At 39.1% G+C, this 24892-nt stretch overlaps 1 protein-coding gene across 1 annotated transcript in view; it reads right to left on the bottom strand.

Annotated features, from left to right (window-relative positions):
• Positions 1–7147: 7147 nt before the first annotated feature.
• The window catches only part of LOC122798664 (keratin-associated protein 9-7-like), a 47105-nt gene continuing 29360 nt past the window's right edge, over positions 7148–24892 (bottom strand). Inside the window, exon 2 of the mRNA XM_044067787.1 lies at positions 7148–7866. Within this exon, the coding sequence (XP_043923722.1) occupies positions 7148–7866 (719 nt within the window). The remainder of the gene's footprint in view (positions 7867–24892) is intronic.

Genomic DNA, 24892 nt, shown 5'->3' with positions numbered 1-24892 from the left:
ATGGCCAAGATGGGACATTTTCGGAACTCACCAGGTTTTACAAGCTGACACATACCCACAGTCAGTACAACGGATAGAACTTTATTTATTTGCCTACATTAAAACCTATTGTTGTAGCGGTTTATTTGCTTATTCTGTTTCTTGTAACATTTCGGTATTGTAGATACTGCAATAATTATTTTCTGCTATTATTACATATGATTATGCCCTATAATCCCAGGACATTTGCCATTTGCAATGTATTTTGTCAGGACACAACTGTCCAACAATGGATTATCCCTCGCAAAGCAGGACAGATGAGAACCCTACTGCGGACACCAGATTGTTTGGCCCAACACATAGCCACGGTCACTGCAGGTTTAGAACAGTCATTTGTTTCCTAACTGTAAGCCTTATACCTTTGGCACTTTTGTTGTTTGCCTGTTTCTTGAATATTTACTCATTGGCCAGTCTTTATGTGAAACAAATTTGAAACATCTTGATTTTGCAGAATGTTCTTATCTTTGTTTAATATTTTTGGGCTGAAACTTTTGTTTTTGTTTTGTCCAGCTTACATTCTGGCTTTACAGGAGTAGTGTACATTTGCAGAAATAAAATATGTTTAGAGGTACTTTCTTATTACAGTCATTTGAATTGTACATGGCAAAGTGGCTATAAATGTTGGATGAGTATGGCAAGTGTCTGCAGTTGAATGTAACTTACCTTCTTGTTGTTTGATTAGATTAAACTGTCTAGCTTTGCAGGACTAGTGTGCATTTATGTGAACAAATTGGAATATCTGGGTTATGGGCTTGTGTGAAACAAACCTGAAATACATACTTGTGTCTATAATTATCATTTTTAGTAGAATTAGACATCTAAGGTGCTCACATTCAATAATGGGACTATGATTGCTGAGCTGTCTGTTAAAGTGACTGCCTTAAGCTGCTATTATAATCAAGTTAAACAGTCATCAGTATGACTTTATAGAACTAGTGTGCATTGCTGTAAATTAGGTTGGAATGCATTTACTGTGGCCATTTTGCATCTCAGTTGGACATTTGAGGCATGCATAGCTAAGTACTTGAAAGCGTTGGGTATGGGCATTAATACAGTATAATGACTGCAGTTAGAATTGTCTTAAATCATGATGATAAATCCAAATTAACTTGTGTATTATGTGGGGACAGAGAAGGTCCCCTGGCTTGAAACCACCCAGGGCCTAAGGTACTCTTAATTCCCCATTGCATATAGCTCATCCATCCCAGGGGTGGAGAGTAGCAGCCCAGTCTGCTACAAATTTGGACCCCACTGAGGACAAGGGAAGAGTATGCAACAATGTGGCAAGGGGTGAACACTTGACTACTGCTTTGGCAGTGGTCTTCTGAACAATGATGTGCTTATAAGTCTACATGGGAACTTGCAATTACGAATTCTTGGAATTATCACTTGGAATTCTATTAAACTCTTCCCACTGTGATTACCCTTCACCATCTCCCATTTCTACTGCATCTCCTCCACAATTCATAACCCACATACATACCTAAAGATGGTCTCCCTTTTCAAGCATTTGCTCCCTTCAACAATTTCATAATGCAATTCTTTACCTACATACTTCTCATTGCCTTGAAAACCAATAACCCTTACAATGATTATCCTTCCCATGAACATTTTCACTGTCTCTGACCAACCATTTAGCATCGTCTTGACTTTCTCCTTTCTTTCATTTCCTATGATTACCCTGCTTTATCTTTCCCCCCAATGCATAACTCCTCAAACAAAAATGATAACCTCCCCTGTTCAGTACTAAAAAGCTTAACATCAAGTTCTTCCCACATTCACCACCCACTATTACTATCACCATCTTATTTTAGTGCTAACACATCACAATCATATTCCTAAATCTCTTTCAAAGATCCAGAACACCTCCAACATTAACTTATCCACCACCTGTAAAATGAATATACAGTCATCTGCAAAAATATTTATGCTGCTGTTTGTAGTTAACACCCCCCTTTTTTTTTTAAAAAAAACAGACCTTTTTTTAAAATACCAACCTGAAAAAATTTTTTTCAAACAGGGCCAAAAATGACAAACACCTTTTTCCCAACCCATTGGGCCCCCTTTTTTTTCCCATTGGAAGGGCCCCCCCCCAAAAAAAAGGCCCCCTACCACCCCAAATTTTTTTGTTACCCGCCCCCCCCCCGTTTGGGTTTAAATTTTTCACAGGCTCACCATCCATTCATATTTGCACATACGTGCCTTTCCTAGTGTTATGGATTACGAACAATTTGCGGGTTACAAGTGTAGGTGGTCACAACATGTCCTACATTCCATCTGTTTACAATGTTGACATTGCACTTCAACGATGTTATGGCCACTGGTATAGCCCTGCACTCTGGTGTGAGAGCAGTGCTCTACACACTTGTGCAGCTTTATGTGACATACGCTGCGAGCACTTCATAATTCCTAACCTGCTCTGGATTCCCTTCACAACCCTTAGGTTTGCTTTCGTCTTTCAGCATTCCTAACATATCTATATATACATACATATATATATATATATATATATATATATATATATATATATATATATATATATATATATATATATATATATCTATATATATAGATGTGTATATATATATATATATATATATATATATATATATATATATATGTGTATGTATAGATAGATATGTAGCTATATAATTGCATATTTCGGTTATGTCTGTGGATATTTCTTTATACACACATCTATCTAACTATATATATATATATATATATATATATATATATATATATATATATATGAAAGTTACAGCTGTAGAAGACAACATACATTTGCTATGCTAATAGCTGCATACACCCGCAGGCCCACTTGCATCTACTTATTCTGAGTTACATATGTTTACAGGCACGTCTTTAGGATTACATGTGCCTTATTCCTTATGACAGTACCACTTTGATGGAATCCGGTTAACGGACCCATGCGAACGCGGTCACCTTTACATGTATAACTGTTGGCTTTACAGCACAGAGGCATTCATTGCACAATTAATATGTGCTATAGTCGTACTTGCACCGGGAATGCCTTTACGTTGGGCAGATGCTGTAACCACTACACTATTGATGTTCTGGCTCAATTATATGTATACCCATGGTTCATAGCTACTCTGACATACGCCTCACCGCTTTCCTTACACAGCAGGCATCCATTCTCTTGCTGGGAAAACCACAGTACAACAATTAGGACATTCCCTGTTTCCTACTGCTCTGGACCCATGCTGCGAGTCTACTCACTCCAAGGATATTCATAACCCCTATGCTTATAGTCCTCGCACATACATTTGTTTGATTGTCAGGGTTTTCATGTGCTGGTCCGGGTTTAGGCTCAGCCAACTGTTGACTAGCACTGCCCTGGCACTTTTCAAAGATCAGATGTAGCACATGGACAGAGATAGTCCAGAGTTTAACATTCTACCTGTGTTTCCAGACGCAGGTGTTTGCGCACCTCTGACCACATTATTGGATCGGCACTACATAATTTAGGGTGGGGAGTGGTTCCACTACATAATGCAGGTTGGGTGGGTGGTTTCCCTTCCAATTTGACTATTTCATTAATTTATACATACAATGAATATTATTCTGGACATCTGTTATGAAACCACTACAGGTATGCAATAGTCTTGTCAACAGCTGGGACAGTTGGTTGGTCTAGTTCTGTGTACGGACCTCTCTGATACTCAGGGACTCATGTCTACAGTGACAGGGACAAGGCTATGACAACTCAGAGACAATCATGGACACTTCTACCATATTAGTACTATTAACTTGGAACATGTTGACAGATTCATAATACTACTAATTGTCTGCAGTTAAATGCGTCTAGTACTCTTCATTGTTATAAGTAGTCATTCTGATTCAACACCTTTCCCCCAAGGGGCACTGGCTTTGTGAGTTTTTAAGGGTCTGGCCAGTTATTGTGCGAATGCTCTGACCATTGGTATCGTTGACATTGTCATATGTACGGGTGTGCTGTATTCCGGTGACTAGGGTTGGCACCTTTTCAAATGGCCAAGATGGGACATTTTTGGAACACACCAAATTTTACAAGCCGACACATACCCATGGTCAGTACAATGGATAGAACTTTACTTATTTGCCTACATTAAAGCCTATTGTTGTAGCGGTTTATTTGCTTATTCTGTTTCTTGTAACATTTCGGTATTGTAGATACTGCAATAATTATTTTCTGCTACTATTACATAACATATGGGACATGATTATGTCCTACAATCCCAGGACATTTGCCATTTGCAATGTCTTTTGTCAGGACACAACTATCCAACGATGGACTATCCCTCGCAAAGCAGGACAGATGAGAACCCTACTGCGGACACCAGATTGTTTGGCCCAACACATAGCCACGGTCACTGCAGGTTTAGAACAGTCATTTGTTTCCTAGCTGTAAGCCTTATACCTTTGGCACTTTTGTTGTTTGCCTGTTTCTTGTACGAATTACATTTATTTTATCCTGACGTGACTGCTTTCGGCAAATATTACATGCAGTATGGTGCATAGTTATTCCCTACGGTCACAAGACATTTGGCATTGTACCATTGTTGATCAGGTCACACCTACACACACATTAATTGTCCCTCACACAGTGGATCAGGGGTATCCTGTTTACATCAGTGCCTTCATCACCCTTATACCATGTGCCACTATGTAGATGTGTGCAATATATTCTCCTGCTTATTCATGTCGGGACACATGCGTCATGGGCAGGTGTTTGATCCTGGGTAGTAGATTATGCATGACCATTTAGGGCTGGACAGTGTCGTGCACCTCTAATGCACATTCTAACTTGTGTCCAGATATCTACAGGACTGGACTTCATGTATTCCATTCTAATGTTTACACAGGTTACGTATCCCATGAGAGATATCCCAAAAAATTGGACTGGTCCAAAACAAGATGAATACCGAACATTTTTATGGCTTTACAAAAATGTGCTGGGGGTTTTACATGCAAGGGATACATAGTGTGCAATCCTGCAACTGCCTAGGGTGACACTACCTACTACATATGCGTAATGGTCACTATGTGTAGCTGTGGCTGCACCAAACCAGTAGGCCAAATATGGCTGGATTTGGTGGACGTTCAGGTAAGGGAGTGGGTTGTGTGATGTGGAGGGGATGCTGGGTAGTCCATTATGCATCCAGGTGTGTTGCATTTGTTATGGCCAGTTCCATCAGGACCAATCTGTGGGTATGTGCCAGTGACATGTCTATACATTTGTATTGCACATTTCAATATTCATATGTTTGTGGGATTGTGTTCTACAGTATGGCCTGTCTGGTTGTATTGCAGCTGTTTATACATGTGTTTGTGTTTCTTTTAGCTTCACCCGCTGCTCCCTCATACACTTCTGGTTCACCTATTCTGCATACGACACAGTTTCGCCTTGGAGGATTGTACCATTACCCATCCCCCCACACACATGGATTCCTCACACCCCATACATCACTGCTTTGGTTGTTGGCCCATGACATGGCCAGAGTAACACATTGAATACCCTACATGTGTTGGGTACCTGTATGGTTGTGTGGACTACCCTGCCATGTTTGCTTTCCACATGCTATACCTCACGCACATAAGTAAATGCCCATACTTAACTTTCATTACATGGTTGGTATACCTGGGTACTACCTGTTAAACTGTGACATATCCTGACAGGTTCAGCTTGTACTGCTGATTTCTGGATTTTGGCAGACTGTTCTACTCATTGGTAAGATGCCACCTTTTCCTATGTCCAGGATGGGATATATTCTGTACACATATCCGACTGTACTGGACAACACATCCCCACATTCGACGGTATGGATAATACTGTTCCTTTCAGCCTACATGTTTCCTTATTGTTGTAGCTGTTTATATGCTCCTTCTGTTTCATTTACATGCTTATTCTATTTCCTATCACATTTGGTATGTGAAATGTGGACATACCTTTTGTATGTGACTATTACATGCCTTGTGGGATATGATTCGGACATATGGTCGCTAGATATGTACATTTATCGTGTATTTTGTTATGGACACATCCGCCCAGCTGTGTACCCTCCCTCACATTATGGGTCAGCTGGTGACCCTCACCATTGGGCTGGACGTACCTACTGGTGGCTCGCTAACATATTATGCATTTTACTTCCACTTGGTATAGCTATCTACACCGCGTAGGACTACGGCCACACGGTCTTCCATGTCATTTGTTCGCGGGATAGGGACCCATTATTCCCTACCGTGCATTTCTGTTTGCTTCTTCATTTTGTGTTTGCAGGAACTTTCTTGCATGCTTTGCATACGTTTCAGTATCCACGGACACTGACAGATGTGATTAATATCTTGCAACTTGTTATATGCAAGCATTTTAGGTTGCACGTTGACAGCTGGCATTTCCACGCCTCCGTGCGGCACTTCGACACGCCCTATGCACTCGCGCTCCTTTCCTGTGCATTTGGCTGTGATGGCAGCGCACCTTCATTAATATGCATTTGGCACTACTGAGCCATCTTCACGCCGCACTGTCGGCGCAAGCCTACCGCCGTCCTTGCGCCGAGCTTCATGAATCCCGGGGACTGTGTTTTAGACTACTTCCTTACTAGTACCCAAAAACATATAAAGTACCAAGTATTGAATAACCGACCATTTGTTAGTAGTTACTACAAATTTACTATAATTTTCTCAGCTAAAAGAAAGCAAAATGCCAGGTACTACAATAACTTTTAAAAGCAATAAGCTACTCTCCGTTTAAACAGACCAGGCACATTCTGACTGAATATTTGCTGACTGCATGGCTGATCTGGAATACTTTCTTAACTTAATAATGTTGAACATGGAATAATGAGGAGTGAAATGCCTGGGTACTGGCCACTGACATAGTGATGTCATGCTCTCCCATGCTCTGTTTCTTAAAAAAAAACAGTGTTAACAATTTCATAATATAAATGTGTTAAAATAGATTTAACTGAGACAGTAAAGCAGTAATTTCCCATAGTTTCAGAATTAAGTATGTTTAATACTTTTAAAGATTAAGCATATTACTGAATGTACTAGTGTGATTGCCTGTGGCCTTGGTAATTGTAGCCAGTCAGTAAAGCACATCTTACTGCTGGAGACAGATTGATGTCAAGATTACTGCACAGACAGCACTGTCATCACTGTGTGCTACACAGGTAGCACTGTCATTACAGTGTGCTGCACAGGTAACACTGTTATCACAATGTGCTGTGTAGGTAATACAATCATCACACTGTGCTGCACAGGTAACACTGTTATTACAGTGTGTGTATATAACACTGTGATCATAGTATGCTGCACAAGTAGCACTTTCATCACAGTGTGCTGCACAAGTAGCAATATCATCACAGTGTGCTGCACAGGTAACACTGTCATCACAATGTGCTGCGCAGGTAACACTGTCAAAGCAGTGTGCTGCACAGGTAGCACTGTCATCACTGTATACTGCACAGGTTGCATTATCATTACAGTATGCTGCACAAGCAACACTGTCATATGAGTGTGCTTCACAGGTAGCCCTATCATCACAGTTTCCTGCATGAGTTGAACTATCATCACAGTGTGCTGTGTAGGTATCAATGTCATCATAGTGTGCTGCACAGGTAACACTGCCATCAGAGTTGTCTGCACAAGTACCACTATCATCACAGTGTGCTGCAAAGGTAGCACTGTCTTCATAGTATACTGCACAGGTAGCACTATCATTGCAGTGTGCTGCATAGGTAACACTGTCATAAGACTGTACTTCACAGGTAGCACTGCTATCACAGTGATCTGCACAGGGTGCACTGTCATTACAGTGGTCTGCACAAGGAGCACTGTCATTTCATTGTGTTGCAGATCTAACATCATCATCATAGTGTGCTGTTCATGTAATAGTCTTATCACAGTGTAACTTCGTAGCTATGATGATAATGATAATTAATTAGCATTTTCCTGCTGCTATTTGCTGTGGCTTTACACTGCACTCAGGCAATCTTGTGTGAGTCGAACAAGGCTTGGCAGGAATTTGAACAATTTGACAGCAGGGTGATATGGAGTAATTGCGGTATCGTGAGAAAGAACTGTAAAAAGCTTACTGCTAAAGTTGAAGTTCATTTATTTATATAGGCAATCTGTTGTTTTATGCAGTGAAAATCTGTCCTGACAATTTGGTGGGAAGAAAGCCTTATCATAGTAATAAACCTGAATGGTTTCACAGTAGTTTTACTAATACATATGTCTGAATCTCTTGCAATTATTTTCACAATGAAAGCCAATGTCACCAATCATTTCTACCATTTCTTCTCTAAGTAAATTTGTTTGGATTCATCACTGGATTTGTCTTCAGGCTACTTTCACTAAAAGAAGTAAATCCTTGGTTAAAAACAAGTCCAAACTATGGGCTGCCTGGATATGATGAACTCTATTCAAAGTTTATTTATGCACGCAGTAATTTTTTTTCTGTAATCCAGTCCAGCACATCATTAGTATCTCCCTTTTCTTAGAATGTTCCCATGACTTCTGAAAAGAGTCTTTAGTAATAAAAGCCAAAGTAAGAAAGACCAGCTGGAATTCTTTTAACCAGTCTCCAGTCTAGACCACTTATGTGTAATTCTGAAAAAACATGCATATGAACAATTGAAAGCACATCTTGACCAAAGCAGCCTGCTCTCAAAGCATCAGTGTTATCACAAAGGAAACAGCACCACATCCTCTCGATTGTCCCTCACAAACAGCTTCTGTATTGCAACAGAGGGCTGACAGGTCACAGGGTTGTGTTCATACTTTCCTCTGTAAGGCTTTGTTCTGCATATATTGCCGTATACTTCTGGACAAACTCACCCTCCATTGCCTGAATGACAATGCAGTATGTTGGTTCAGGAATGGTTACATCATAGAATTCCTTTTCACATGACACTCACATATTCACTGCTCTATGCAGATCATGTGATCAACTATGACAAGGGCATCATTGCTTTTCTTTCACATGGCTTCTCATACATTACTAGTTTGTTCTACAAGTAAATCTTATTGGTATTGAGTACCTATAGCAGATAGCATCTTCATATCCACACTAGTGCATTTCAGTCAACTGTGGTGGCTTATTTCAAACCAAAACAGAGTTTAAATATTTGAGGGTCTAATGTGACATGTGCCTATCATTTTCAAAATATATCTTCTCATTCTGGTTCTTTTAACTGCAACAAATTAATGTGTGAGCACCCAACCACTACAGTCTCTGCAGAATCAGCCCTTCAGATTTATCACTAGATCTCTTTGAAGGGAGCACCACTAAAACTCTTTTGGAAACAAACTGCTTCCCAGTCCTTTACAAAACTAAACTATTTTGTGAAGCAATTGTATTCATATTACTTTGCATGGGTCACCACCCTGCCAGAGAGCAAGGACAATCACTTTCAAGGACAGTGACAAAATGTATTGCCTTTCCTCATCATTAACTATAAACACCTGTTTTCTCCCCTTAAACTGGCATCAGGACCTTTCTCAATGCTGGCAATTGGGCCTAAAGCACACTCATGTATGAATAAAAAGCTGACTGATCCTTGGGGACCTTCAATTGCATTTTCCAGATGTAACGTCATTATTAATGTAAAATAATGCTTAACCTCCAAGAATAACCTAATCCAGGCCACCTCACCATTAGGCACATTTTACTATAGATTATTTCTAAAGACATATTTTAATTATTCTGTAAAGTTCTTCTTATCTTATTACTAAGCTAACTGCAACGTCTCTCTGTATCTGTGGTTTATATAACTAAACTGTCTCTCAAAATAATAGCATGCAAATTCCGGACTTACTGCCATATTTGTGAATGCTCATTACCTTGTACACATCTCTCTGCTTTCTAATTTATTTCACTTATTTTTAAGTAAGTCATAGTTGTAAAGAAGCACACTCAAACACATATGGTATCAAGTATGGAAAACATTGTCTACAACATGACTTCTTACATTTAAAATGTAACAATGCATCTATTGGAAGAAGTAGAAGGAAACAATGTGTAGCTTAGATCCATGGCATACAGAGTTTGAGCTTTGACTGTAACCCAAATGGCCTAAGCTCGAGTAGCATTTTAGATGCTGGAGGAGCCTGGAGATAGGTGTGAAAGACATACGGCCAGTGGTGATTATAATAAGGGTGATTCAGATAGTTACCCAAGGCCCATAATTCTAGGGGGCACATGGCCAGACAAGAAAATACAAATTAGAAAAATATCCTTACATTCAGCAAGTAATCCAATGCATGTTTTTAGCTTATGTGCTGAATATAAGTGATTGTTCACCTATTAAACACTAAGTCCTTCTTCTTCTCCTTTTCTTAATGGTAAGTGATAGGCACCATAAATACTTACCTGTATATACTCCACAATTCACAGATCACGCCAACTAGTATGCTGATATTCTTAACGCAAGATGATTTTATTTTCCACAATATAACAAAGCGTTTTCGCCAGTCAAAATAGAGTAGCTTCTTCAGAGAAACGTTACAACTTTTTGAATATTGGCGCTCTTTATACACACAAAAGACGATCATGCTCTGTGTAACATACACGTCATTTCCTTACTTTAGGATTTTTTTATGAGCACATACAACCTTTAAAAAATTTTATGTCTTAAACTGTAAATGTAAGAAACTTTAAAATTTCTTAAAAAAGTTTTTAAAAAAGTTTTAAAAGAATATATTAGAAGGGAACTGTCCGTGTCAATCCAACGAACTCCCTTCTTTAAAAGACACCTCGTACACAGGGCTAAAATCTCCTGCCGTGTCCGTAACCTTGTTCCTTGTACAATATGTAATATGATCTTAGAGTAGGGGACTGTTACATCAGTCGACCCCACTCTTAAACTATTACCTCATCAAAAAATATATTTTTAATCATAAATACAATTAATAAACCTAGATACATTTAGCGGCGACAAGGATGTCCTTAATACGTGTCACTGAGACACCCTCACTCAATATTAAGCATTGGTGTATCTGTCTAAAACCTATAATATACAACAATGGCAATATAAGGTACCTTAATGGGTTTCGACCATGCCATTTTACACCCAATCCACTCCACAAATTGAATATATACAATTGAGAAAATCACTTGTTATATCCCTGGGTACTATCCAATATTTCCCAGGAGTTGAACTATCTAAGGTAACTTTTCAATTTGAGGAGACAGGAAATGTTACAATTGTCGTTCAGACCAGGGGAGTTGAAAGCGTTCAATTTTATTTGCCACTCCAACTCCCTGGTCTCCAATCTAATTGATGTAGGTCCTCCTCTACTGCTCTGTGGAATATGGTCAATGGCCATAAAATAGAATTTGTGTCCTATATTTTGATCTATATGCTTAGCTAGAGCATTTTCATTGTTATGTTTCCTAAAGCAATGGCAAAAAATATTGGATTGGTCACAAGATAAATTGTGAAACTAGGTCTGTTGTTTATCTTGCTACTTGTGACAGTTGTCCAGCGTACTATGTTGGTAAAACGGACCGTAAGTTTAGGGAGAGGATTTACCAACATATGTACGCTATTAGGAAACATAAAAACAAACAGTTCTTCAGCTTTCTGTTGCAGTCCTGTTAATTACAATGATGGCTGTGAACAGGCAGCCCATCTATGTGTATTAAAAGTGTATCTGGCGAGCTGTAGCTGTTGGTATTATCAGAATGGGTTAAGTATATATATATATATATATATATATATATATATATATATATATATATATATATATATATATATATTTTTTTTTTTTTATTGTAGCACTCAACCAGATGTTTTTGTAGGGGGCTAATTGTGCTATGGATAAAAACAACGTGGACACTTTCTTTGCTCAGTTTAAAGTCTGGTATTGGGGTATAGTGTGTATTTGTGTGAAATAAATTGGAATATTTATTCTCTCTCTTTTTTTAGGGCTAGCTGTGCTGTGAATAAAAGTAACGTGGCTTTTTCATTTGCTCAGTTTAAAGTCTAGCATTCAAGGCTAAGCTAGTATGCATTTGTGCTAAATAAATTACAAAATGTGTTATGTGTTTTGCTAGGGTGACTAGCTGTGTTGTGGATAAAAGCAACTTATCTTTCAATTACACAATTTAAGATCTGGCATAAGGGTTAGCTTTCATTCTCTGAAATAAATTGGAATATCTACTCTCTGTTTTTTATTATGCTGGCTGATGCAACCACCTGGCGGGTAGCTGTGTTGTGGATAGAAGTAACTTGCCTTCTATATTTACTCAGTTTTATGCCTGATATAAAGGGTTTGTGTGCATTTTTGCAGAAAATGAAACATTTAGGCTTTTTTCGGGGACGTACATTCTGTGGATGGAAGCATCTTACCCTATTCATTTGCACGGTTTAAAGCTTGACATTAAAGGCTGGGCTAGCATGCATTTGTATCAAATAAACTGGAATATTTATTCTCTGTTTTGAGGGAGGTGGTTGCTGTTTTTTGTTGTGGATAAAAGTAACTTGCCCTCTTTAGGGCTGGGCTCATGCATATTTGTGTGAAATAAACAGAATATTTATTGTTTTGGTGAGGTTAGCTAGATGTACTGTAGATAAATGCAACCTGCCATCTTCATTTTCTCAGTAGAAAGTCTGGCATTCTGGGCTAGTATTTATTTGTGGGAAATAAATTAGAATATTTATTCTTTCTTTTTTTAATACACTGGTAGGCAACTAGACCGAGTGGAGTGGGTAAATGTCCTATGAATAAAGGTAGCTTGACCTCTTCATTTTCTCAGTTTAAAATGTATCATTAAAATGAAATATTTATTGTTTCTTTTTTTTAATATGCTGGCAGGCAACCTGATTGAGGGGGCTAGTTGTCCTGTGGATGAAAACAGCTTTCCCTTTTCATTTGCTTATTTTAAGGTATAGCATTAAGAGTTGGTGGGCATTTGTGTGAAATAAATTTGAATATTTACTCATTGGCCAGTCTTTGTGTGAAACAAATTTGAAACTTCTTGATTTTGCAGAATGTTCTTATCTTTGCTTAATATTTTTGGGCTTAAACTTATGCTTTTGTTTTGTCCAGCTTACATTATGGCTTTACAGGAGTAGTGTACATTTGCAAAAATAATCTTGAATATTTATTCTCTGGACACTGTTTGTATGAAACTAATTTGAAATTGTTCACGATTTAACAGAATGTCCCTCACTTTGCCTCATTTTGATCAGTTCCTCATAAAAATATGGTTCTTCTAGCAAATAGTTAAAGATTGCTGTCACTAAATTATGGTAAACATTTGTTTCTGATTTTTTGTTCTTTAGAAAATGCATACTAAAGCTAAAATATTTATTCTAGTAACTTTAAGTATATAACACTGGTATTTAAAATATGTCATTGATTGTGGGCCTTCATCCCACATTACTTTTTGGTTGTGTCCCGATTCTTGTTTAAATATGTTTAGAGGTACTTTCTTATTACAGTCATTTGAATTGTACATGGCAAAGTGGCTATAAATGTTGGATGAGTATGGCAAGTGTCTGCAGTTGAATGTAACTTACCTTCTTGTTGTTTGATTAGATTAAACTGTCTAGCTTTGCAGGACTAGTGTGCATTTATGTGAACAAATTGGAATATCTGGGCTATGGGCTTGTGTGAAACAAACCTGAAATACATGCTTGTGTCTATAATTATCATTTTTAGTAGAATTAGATATCTGAGGTGATCACATTCAACAATGGGACTATGATTGCTGAGCTGTCTGTTAAAGTGACTGCCTTAAGCTGCTGTTATAATCAAGTTAAACAGTCATCAGTATGACTTTGTAGAACTAGTGTGCATTGGTTGGAATGCATTTACTCTGGCCATTTTGCATCTCAGTTGGACATTTGAGGCATACATAGCTAAGTGCTTGAAAGTGTTGGGTGTGGGCATTAATACAGTATAATGACTGCAGTTAGAATTGTCTTAAATCATGATGATAAATCCAAATTAACATGTGTATTATGTGGGGGGAGAGAGGGGGTCCCCTGGCTTGAAACCACCCAGGGCCTAAGGTACTCTTAATTCCCCATTGCATACAGCTCATCCATCCCTGGGGTGGAGAGTAGCAGCCCAGTCTGCTACAAATTTGGACCCCACTGAGGACAAGGAAAGAGTATGCAACAATGTGGCAAGGGGTGAACACTTGACTACTGCTTTGGCAGTAGTCTTCTGAACAATGATGTGCTTATAAGTCTACATGGGAACTTGCAATTATTGATTCTTGGAATTATCACTTGGAATTCTATTAAACTCTTCCCACTGTGATTACCCTTCACCATCTCCCATTTCTACTGTATCTCCTCCACAATTCATAACCCACATACATACCTAAAGATGGTCTCCCTTTTCAAGCATTTGCTCCCTTCAACAATTTCATAATGCAATTATTTACCTACATACTTCTCATTGCCTTGAAAACCAATAACCCTTACAATGATTATCCTTCCCATGAACATTTTCACTGTCTCTGACCAGCCATTTAGCATCTTCTTGACTTTCTCCTTTCTTTCATTTCCTATGATTACCCTGCTTTATCTTTTCCCCCAATGCTTAACTCCTCAAACAAAAATGATAACCTCCCCTGTTCAGTACTAAAAAGCTTAACATCAAGTTCTTCCCACATTCACCACCCACTATTACTACCAGCATCTTATTTTAGTGCTAACACATCACAATCATATCCCTAAATCTCTTTCAAAGATTCAGAATACCTCCAACATTAACTTATCCACCACCTGTAAAATGAATATACAGTCATCTGCAAAAATATTTATGCTGCTGTTTGTAGTTAACATCCCCATCCACTCAGGAAGCCCTTTTAGCTTACTGCAACAAATTCTGGGCCTTTGATTCTGGGACATTGTCTCTCATTATTTGAGCAAGTAAAGAACAGGGAAATAAGGCACCCTTGTTTCATTTCTTTCTGTAATGATACCATCTCTGGCTCCCACCTTTTACAACTATCCCCTCATGACAACAATCCTTGTCAATGGCTTCCTGTACAAAACTTTCACCCCCCCACAAAACATAAGCTTCCTCCATGATTTGCTCCATTATTTGTAATATAAATCTGAGCTTATGGTAGGTGCATATCTATCAAGACCACCAGTTCCATCCTCTTCCTTTATCCCTCAGTCCACTCGATAAAATTTAGCAGTATCAACCAATAGTCATTGGAAGCTCTATTCTTAATGAAGCCTGCCCGACCCTTTCCCACAAATTTTTGGGAACAATGAGTTTAATCTCACCACCATTACCATGCAAGGATTTTTGTATCTGCAGTGCAAAGCAAATTTGTTCGGAAATTTGACAGGTCTTTCTATCTCCCTTCCACTTGTACATAGCTAGTAATTCTGCCTCTTACATAGAATTTTACATTGCCCCCATTTGCATTGCCTCACTGAAATCTTTTGTCAAAATTCTATTTACCTCTCAGCCTACCACCTTATAGACGTCAACGGTTCACCTGTGTGTACCCCATGCTCTCCCTTTCCTTGTATACTGTATCAGAGCTATGACTTCTCCTGTTCCTATTGCTCTATTCATCCTTTACTCCTCTCCCACCTCCAACTCTGGGACCTCACACAGTTTGAAAGACTTCCACGTGTAGAATTCTTAAATTCTTCATGTATAATGGAGTATAACAACTGTGAAGGACTCTCCTAATCTCTGTACCCCTTAAAATCCTTTCTTCTGTTTCCACTCTTAACCATACTTACCTCATTACTCCTTTTCTGTTTGTTCACTTTCCACATCATTATCTGCATCTCTTGTTTCCCCCTTAGCACATCACACTGCCCAGTTTTTTTCCAGTCTTCATTTTGACTTGTTACTCCTCTAGCCTCATTAACTATTCTCTAATACTCACAAACAACAACACCCATTCATCATTCCTTAAAGTCTCATCACCTTACTAATTCTGTCTCTCCTCCTTCTGTTCCTTCATCTCACCTTCTCTTTATTCTGCCCACTCCAGACAGCCTTAATATTAATGCAAGGCGCCATCTGCTTGAGTTGGTGGTATCTTAGGCAGAAGTAAAGGATTCCATGGCAGTTATCAAAATTGTAGAGGAAGTTCCCTAGAGTTCTGGCCAAATTACCCCCAACACAGCATGAATATCACCTCTGGCATCTCCTGAAAAGAAGACATTGACCTATTGGGACTAATCTAGTTATAAAAGTGTAAGTAAAAATAAATAAATTGAATCTATGCAGATCAGCTTGTTTTTAAAATAAACATCTATCCACCCTGAGAATCCATGCAGTATACTTAGAGAAAATGCATAATTAAAGTGCATTACTCTGTAAAGGGTAGCAAAACAGCTTCAAGCATAATCTAGTCTCTATGTAAGTTTTTTTTTTCAAAACAGAGAACACATATTATTTAATGAGACTAAGAATTATCTGATATGGAATGATATATGTCAAAACTAGACTTCTAATTAATATTTTCATGTTGCAGCTATATGTTTATGCCTTGCACTGTGAATAGCATTTAATACATGCTCTAAGCAAATCCTACATTAATAGGGAAAGTTTGGTAATTTTCAAGTACATGCATATTTCTTGCCTCATTTCATTTCAGTGAAAAAATGAAAAAATATGTAGCCTAAGTCCATTCAATAAAAGTTTGTATTTTATTATTATTTGCAAATGCTTTTTATTTAATTGATTTATTATCTAGGCAAATGCTTTTTATTTAATTGATTTATTATCTAACTGTTGAAAAGATCCAATGGTTGCTTTTCATCCATGACTCAGGCCCAAAGGCAGTACTAAAATTACATCATTTGGTATGGTTAGGGTTAGAGTTTATTCCCTGGATCACATTAGTAATGCTTGCTAACCCGAACCCAAAAACAGCTCCTGCCCCTGTACCCAGCCCTAACCCTGCACCTTTCTTTTGAAAAAAAAATATTTCTCTAACATTACCACTATCCAGATAAATCATGACTGACTGTGTGATGGGTTTTGGTGAATGGACTGCAAAAATGAAACTGGCTCATTTTACTATCTTTTTTTCCAGTGTTATATTTTCTTTATGTTGATTTTTGAAATGCAGTCCTCTATCACTTGAGTGTCAATGCTTTACCATTTTTTTAAATCAACACATACTCACACATACACATACAAGACAGAAGTGGTGAACTTCATGACACCCATGCAGATGGACAATACAGTTACAACTGCTGAATCCTACACAATTGCATTCTATAAGCACTTACACGAGTGCATGGATCGCGCTATCCTCCAAAAAAAGGAAGCCGATCTGGTAGTACTCTGCTATAAACAAACTGTACAACAGAAGGAAGAAACTGTTGCAAAAGAGAGTAAAATCCCATGAGTGGAGGAGCTCCCTGGTCAGCCTCAGTAAGAAGCTGAGATCCCTTATAAGATCCTCCAAAGCTAGCTACGAAAACAAAATCGTCACTAAATCCAAGGACAACCACAAAGCATTCTATAGCTATGTCAAGAATCTAGATGGCAACACCCAGATCTGCTCTGAGTTACAGCACAAAGGCACGAAAATTACAGAACCAACTGATATTGCCAACATCCTGGCAGATCGGATCAGTGCTAACTTTACCCCCCTCTCACCCCCTAAAGGGCCCATATCTATACAGGAAGAATGCAGAGTCCCTGTAATCACAACTATGCAGGTAAAAGCTGCACTCTCTAAAGTCAAAAAAACAGCATCCATGGGATCAGACAACATCCCAGGCTGCATTTTACATGAACTTCAGAACAAACTGGCTCCCCACTTAAGCACCATGTTCAATAATAGCCTCGCATCAGCCTTTGTGCCCACTGAATGGCGCACAGCAACAGTTATACCACTCACCAAAGGGGGAGCCACCACTGATCCCGGGAACTATCGACCTATTAGCCTGACGAGCCTGGTCTGCAAGGCCATGGAATGTATCATCATGGAACTCATAAACAAAGACATTGGTAACCTCCAAACTCTGGATCCCACCCAGTTCTGGTTTGTGAAAGGTAGATCATGCCTCCTGAACCTGATCAACTTCTTTGAGGCAGTCACCAAATCTGTGGATGAGGTTAAGGTGGTTCACACAGCCTATCTTGACCTCGCCAAGGCTTTCGACACCATCCCCCATTCTGGAATTATAGCTAAACTCACTAAACTATGTATAAATCCCTATATCACAAGATGGGTTGCCAAATGGCTCACTGACAGAACCCACACTGTAAAAGTTGCAGACTCCAAATCTGACCTCAAGGCAGTGACAAGTGGAGTGCCACAGGGTTCCGTCTTGGGACCTCTCCTGTTTGGTATCTACTTCTCTGAAGCACAGGCTAACACAGAAGGCCTCTGGCTGATGAAATTCGCAGATGACTGCAAACTAGGAGCCATAGTCAATTCCCCAAATGATGTGGACATCCTACAGAAGGGCCTCACTGAGACAGATGCCTGGTGTCAGAGCCATGGCCTCAAGCTCAATGCCAAAAAGTGCAGTGTCATCCCCTTTGGTAAAAACTCTGTACCCATGAACTACCACATAGACAGCAATCTACTTAACACCGAATGTGTGATAAGAGACCTTGGGACCCAGGTGGACAGTAGTCTCCTTTGATAGTCACATCACCACAGTAGTCAGGAAGTCCTTCTACGTGGCACACCTCATCATAAAAGGGTTCTCATCCAGGAAAAAAGAGGACATTGTTCCCCTCTACTCGTCACTCATTAGACCCATTATAGAGCACAACACCCCTTTAGGAATGTACCTCACAAGACATCTGCAGCAGCTGGAAAGGCCACAGAAGTACCTCACAAAGATGATTACTGGCCTCAAACAAATGCCCTACACTGACCGCCTCAAAAAACTCCAGCTTTACTCCGTAGCATATCGCCTACTCTGAGGTGATCTCTGTCTACCATGTAAAGCTATGTCAAACTCAGAGCTGTTGGACATGCTACACCTAAAGAAATCCCAAGCTACATGCTCTAGGGACATAAACCTTGTCACCACAATAAACAGGACATGCTGGAGGGATAGATTCCTGTCCCAGAGACTTCCTATACTCTGGAACAAGCTACCCATCTATGTCAAGCAAAGTTCTTCATCAGCACTCTTCAAAAAAAATCTTGATGAGTAGATGGGAAATAGGAAATACACCCCGGGGATCACTTCTGTGTCTATGCTGGACAGTGGCATAGGAAAATAACTTTCTTGGGTGGCATAAGCTATGGTACCTTGCTGGCTAGTCTTACGTAGGCCCTTTGGCCGATAGCCTAGCATCTACCTATGAACATATGAACCTGTATGTATGTATGTATGTATGTATGTGTGTGGACGGTGGGTGTATATATCTATATATACATACACTACTGGGATGATATGTTGAATAATCAGAATTCAAAGGCATTGAAACTGAAGTAATTGATTCCAGCATTCTGAAATTCTGCACACTGAAAAAGTCAAAACATTTAAACTAAAGCTGATTGCTATTTGCCCTCGCTCGACCTTACTAATACCTACTCACCCTAATGCTAACATTACCACTAACTATACCTCTACCCCTAAATCTACACCTTACCTTTCAAACAAACTTTCTTGTACACTGCCAGTAATCTCAACAGATTGGAAACACACACACAGGCATGGCCACAAACACACACCAACAAACGGGTCTATATCATATGTTCGAAGTTTTATAACTTCGAACATTAAAATATCAAATTTAAATGTTCGAAGTTATAAAACTTCAAACACGTAAACCCCCCCCCAAAAAAAAATAACGGCTGTAGGCATGGGGACAAGCTCCCCTACACCACCCACACCCCCGGTCTTTAAATATACCATCTCCGAGACCGCACTACAGAGCAGTAAGGGAAATATTACCCCATGTGGGGGCTGCTGGGGGGCTTGCCCCCCTGTCTACACTAGTCAAGTAAGTTAGTTTTTTTTTTTTTTTTTTTTATATGTTCGATGTTTGAAACTTTGAACATTTAAATTTGATTATTTAACATTCGAAGTTTTCAAACTTTGAACATATAATATAGACTCCCAACACACACACACACACACACACACACACACACACACACACACACACACACACACACATACACCATACCACAACTATGTCCTTACTTAAACCTACCCTAACCCAGCTGCACTCACAAAAAAACAGTGCTATCCCCAATGCCAAAATATTCAGAATATCTAAAAATTTGGCATTGCTTTCACATATCCACACTAACCTTACCAGAAACAGTTGGTGTTCTGTTCATTTTTAATGTTAAAATTTTGATAGACAGAACAATCAACCACATTTCACAATCATTCACTCTGTTAATCAGTGAATATATTTATATATATATATATATATATATATATATATATATATAGAGAGATTTTTTTAAGAAGATTAGCAGCTGCTTGCCTTTTTTCACCAAAGAGTCAGTAGCAGTTTTTACCACATCCCTCTTCAAAAAGCATTTTGGTCCAGTAAGTCATTAAAAGCTGTAGTCTGCTGCTCAGGCATGCTGAATGAGGGGCAGCAATTCCAGTGCTCAACAATGAACTAACACACAGTGGTATAAATTTGGAGATGTCAATTATATTTTATATACAATGAATATGGTTTAACAAAACCATGCCACCTTCCATTAGTTTAGCAGTTTTACTGCTGCCACATTTTGACTATCATTCAATAACTATCAACTTTTTAGTGCAAGAAATCTGGATAAAGCCTAAAATAATGGGGGGACAAATGACCAAAAATAGGGACAGATTTGTACATTTAGAAAGTTGCTAGAATGAAAGAATTTGTGTTAACATGCATTTTCTGAAGGATTTGAAGTCTGAACCTCAAGTGGATAGCATTATTTAGTGACTTCAATCCTAAGTGATTTGCCAGGAAAACACAAATTTTTATGTGGAACAGATCGAAAATATTTATTTATTTTATTTTATTTATTTAACACTGATGTCCCACTCACTAGATTGAATAAGGAGAAAGTAACTGTCAGCTGCCTGTCAGGTGGCAGGATCCGCCACATAACGCACGCACTCAGGTCCCTCAATGACTCTGTCATTGTACTTGTGGGTCTGAATGACCTGAGATGTACCTCCCTGGACTACATGAAAAGAGACATGGAGGAGCTCTGTATGTAGCCCATGTGGGTATGACCCTAGCCCTGAGCAGCATGCTACCATCACCCAGAATGATATCACAGTACAAGCAGAAAATGATTGATTTCAACAACTGGCTAAGTTTCTGGTGTTATTATAAGGGGATCCAGTATCTGTCTGTCTGGGATGACATGATTGACAGACCACGATGCTTTGCCAGAGATGGCCTGCATCTGTCACCCCTGGGCTTCCGGATACTGACCAAGGCTCTTGCCACCCCTATAGTGCCTTTTTTTAGGCAGTGTTAATTGCCACCATAACAGCTACAAACAAATGCAATTTGAGGGTCTTGCTGCTCAATGCTAGAAATCTAAATCTCAAAATGCACTCCTTCGAAGTACTCCTTAAAATGGAGAACATCGATATTTGTGCTGTAACAGAGACCTGGTTCAAGGCAGCAGAAAGCATCCCTGCACTACCAGGCTACAACTCATTCCACACCTTTTGGCCCCAGAACTTGGACCGAAGCTCCAAAGGTGGTGGTGTTTCCATATTCATAAAGGATGCACACACCTCTAGACTGGTAGCCCAACATTTCGCATCTGAGATACTTCAGGTGCAACTAACACTGGGTATGCTTGCTATAGGTCCCTACATCTAAAGAAATCCCAGTCACTCCACACCACACACACTCCAGAGACCTCAACCTCATTGCCACAATCAACAGAACATGCTGGAAGGACAGGTTCATAACCCAGAGACTGCCCATGCTATGGAATAGACTTCCCATACATGTCAAGCAGAGCACCTCACTGGCTCTCTTCAAGAGAAATCTTGATGAGCGAATGGGAAATAGAAAAGTCATGCTGGGGATCACTCCAGTGGCTCTAATCGACAGAGGCACAAGGAACTACGGTTGGGTGGCACAATGCCAGGGTAATTCTATGGGCTAGGCTTGTAAAGGCTCCAGGACCATTAGCCTAGTACACACCTATGAACCTACGAGCATTTGTTTACCAGGAAAGTCTGACTGGACACAGGTCCTTTTTCAGCGGAGGCCCAGGGAGAAAAGCTCCATGAGTAACAGTAAATTTTAATGCACAAATTACAATAATCAATAAAGTAAACAAAATGTAGTATACATAAGAAAATACAAATTTATTACATCATGACAATAAAACCTAGGCTTTGAGCTTAGCTAGTACTATTTGTAAAGCATGACTTATGTCAAGATATAAGGTTAAGACAGGCCGGTAGGAATAAAAAATTAAACACCGGGGAAGAAGTTGGATATGGTTGGGTATACTGTGATGTATCAGAGCATTCAGGAGGGGTTAGTACAGCAATATAGCAACTTATTATTTAGATAAGCTTTAAGTGATGGCTTAAAGTGGTTAGTGGACAAAATTGAGGGAATCAAGTTCGGAAGGGAGTTCCATATATGAGATATATAGCTGGAAAATAAAGATTCTAATGCAGTGTCGTTGGCCTTGGAGATGGTGAGTAAGTTCTTATTGTTAGAGTGAAGTGGTCTGCTGGAACTGTAAGGAAGGATGAGATTTAGTAGTGCAGGGATTCTGGTTGGTTGTGTTACAATTTTGTGAGTTAGAGAGTTGGTTGTAAAGAATAATGTTGGGAAGTTCAAGTCATTCTAGTATCCTCAAAGCTGTACAATGATGTGTTCTATATGGGCAGTCAGATGCAAACTTAAGAGTTTTATTATAACGTGCTTCTAGCTTAGATAAGTCAGTTTTCCTAAGATTAGTTAAAATTGGAGAAGCATATAGTAGAGTGGGGAGCAGATGTGTTTGTGCTAATGTAATTTGGCTATTTTGGTCAGGAACCTTTTATGCCTATATAGACTTTCAAGTTTCTTATGGACTTTTTTTTATAGTTAGGGAGACATGCAAGTCAAATTTTAGGGTATTGTTGATTTCCACTCCAAGAAGCTTTGTATGGGTTGTTGGGCAGATCACAGTATTGTCTTTGGCTATTATGTTAAATGGTGGGCATGAGATAGATGTCTTGTTAGGTTAGAAGATTAATAATTTAGTTTTGTTTGGGTTCTGGATTAGATGGGCATTGGCTAACCATGTTTCAACAGAAGTGAAAGATTCCTGTGTTTGAGAATGAAGAATTGATAGAGAAGTGGCAGCAGAGATAAGTGTTGAATCATCTGCAGACTGTATTATAGAACCATGTGGAGTAGCTGTGTGTAGATTATTAGTAAAGAGGGAGAAAAAGAGAGGGCCTAAGATAGATCCTTGGGGGACACCAATGGATAAAGACCAAATATGAGGCAAAACTCTGGCAAAACTCTGGAAATTCTGCAAAAATTTGGACAGTCAAGAGGTACACTATCATTTAGTGGTATCCAGGTGATAAGTACAATTTTCCTTTACTTTAGTGGCAATAAATCTGCCATGCAGAGGGACTGGCTTGGTGTCACAGAGGGATAAAGTTCTAACTATGATTCAGATGACTTAGTGCTGATGGAGGTAGTCTGATTCCTGCAGTGCTATAGTCTAGTACAGGCAGATACACATCGGGCAGTACCTTGAGCCAGAAAGTATGCTCTTGGCTTAGCCAGCCTGGTGATGGTAACCTCGTTTTTGCAGTTATGGAAGCATGATTATGCAGGAGGTAGTTTAAAACCCTGTGGATGAAAGTGCACATTCTAGCTAGAATTGGAAGGGTTAGGGAATAGCAAAACATTCCTATTATCTCTGCATTATTAATGGTATGACCTTGGGTGTAACAATCTAGCAGCTCAGTTAAAAATTATACAAGCAAGATCTTCAGGCTACTGGGATGAAGCTAAGGCTATACTCCATCTACTACGCAGAGATGATGATTGAGGTAGGGTCAGGTACAAACCACCTTCATGCCTTCCTGGATGCTTATTTCTTTTAGGTGGCTGCTATTTAATACAGAAGTAAGAGACCACAATGAGTGAGGAATGAATTGGGTCAAATTCCATGCTGTGATAATTAGCAGGCATAGAGGTAAAAAGAATATAAAAAAACCCAAACAAAACAGAACAAACATTAAACACAGCCAAGAAAATAAAAGAAAGAAAACAACAAATCATAGTTTGTCTGGAAGTAAGAACAGAATGAAAGGAACCATACAAATGAAATGCAATTATGTATATCTGATGTAGGTAAAACAACACATATGCTGAATGCAGTGTCACTACCCATGTTTGATAAAATGTGGTCAAAATAAACTGGGCAATATTTGTTTTGACCATCTAAGAAATGCTTTCAGCTCAACATGCTGTATATTTCAGGGAGTGTATGAGATTAAACACTAATCTGAGCTATCTTTTTATCTGTGCAATTCTGCATGTTCAATGCAAATAATAATAAAAAACGCAAACCAACTACCCTAGCTGCCGATAATCTCCCTGCCGAATTCCTTCAAATAGCTGCAGAAGGAATAGCCTACCCAGTAGCCATTCTCATTAACAGATCAATCTCTGAAAGCTTTGTCCCCACCATCTAGAAAATTTCTCATATCATTCCCCTACATAAAGGAGGTAACTCCACTAAATTTACTAACTACTGCTCTATTTCCATACTATCTCCCTGTCCAAAAATCTTGAAAGAGTCATCCATACCAAACTCACAAAGCACCTTCAACAAGAAAACTTACTTACAGACACTCAGCACAGCTTTCGCCATTCCCATAGCACTACTATCGCCCTGATGTCCTTTACCAATACAGTTAAC

Source organism: Protopterus annectens, chromosome 1.part0 (assembly GCF_019279795.1).
Source record: "Protopterus annectens isolate FY-2018-M chromosome 1.part0, PAN1.0, whole genome shotgun sequence".
Classification (NCBI taxonomy): Eukaryota; Metazoa; Chordata; order Ceratodontiformes; family Protopteridae; genus Protopterus; species Protopterus annectens.
This window is presented reverse-complemented; position numbering and strand designations above follow the sequence as displayed.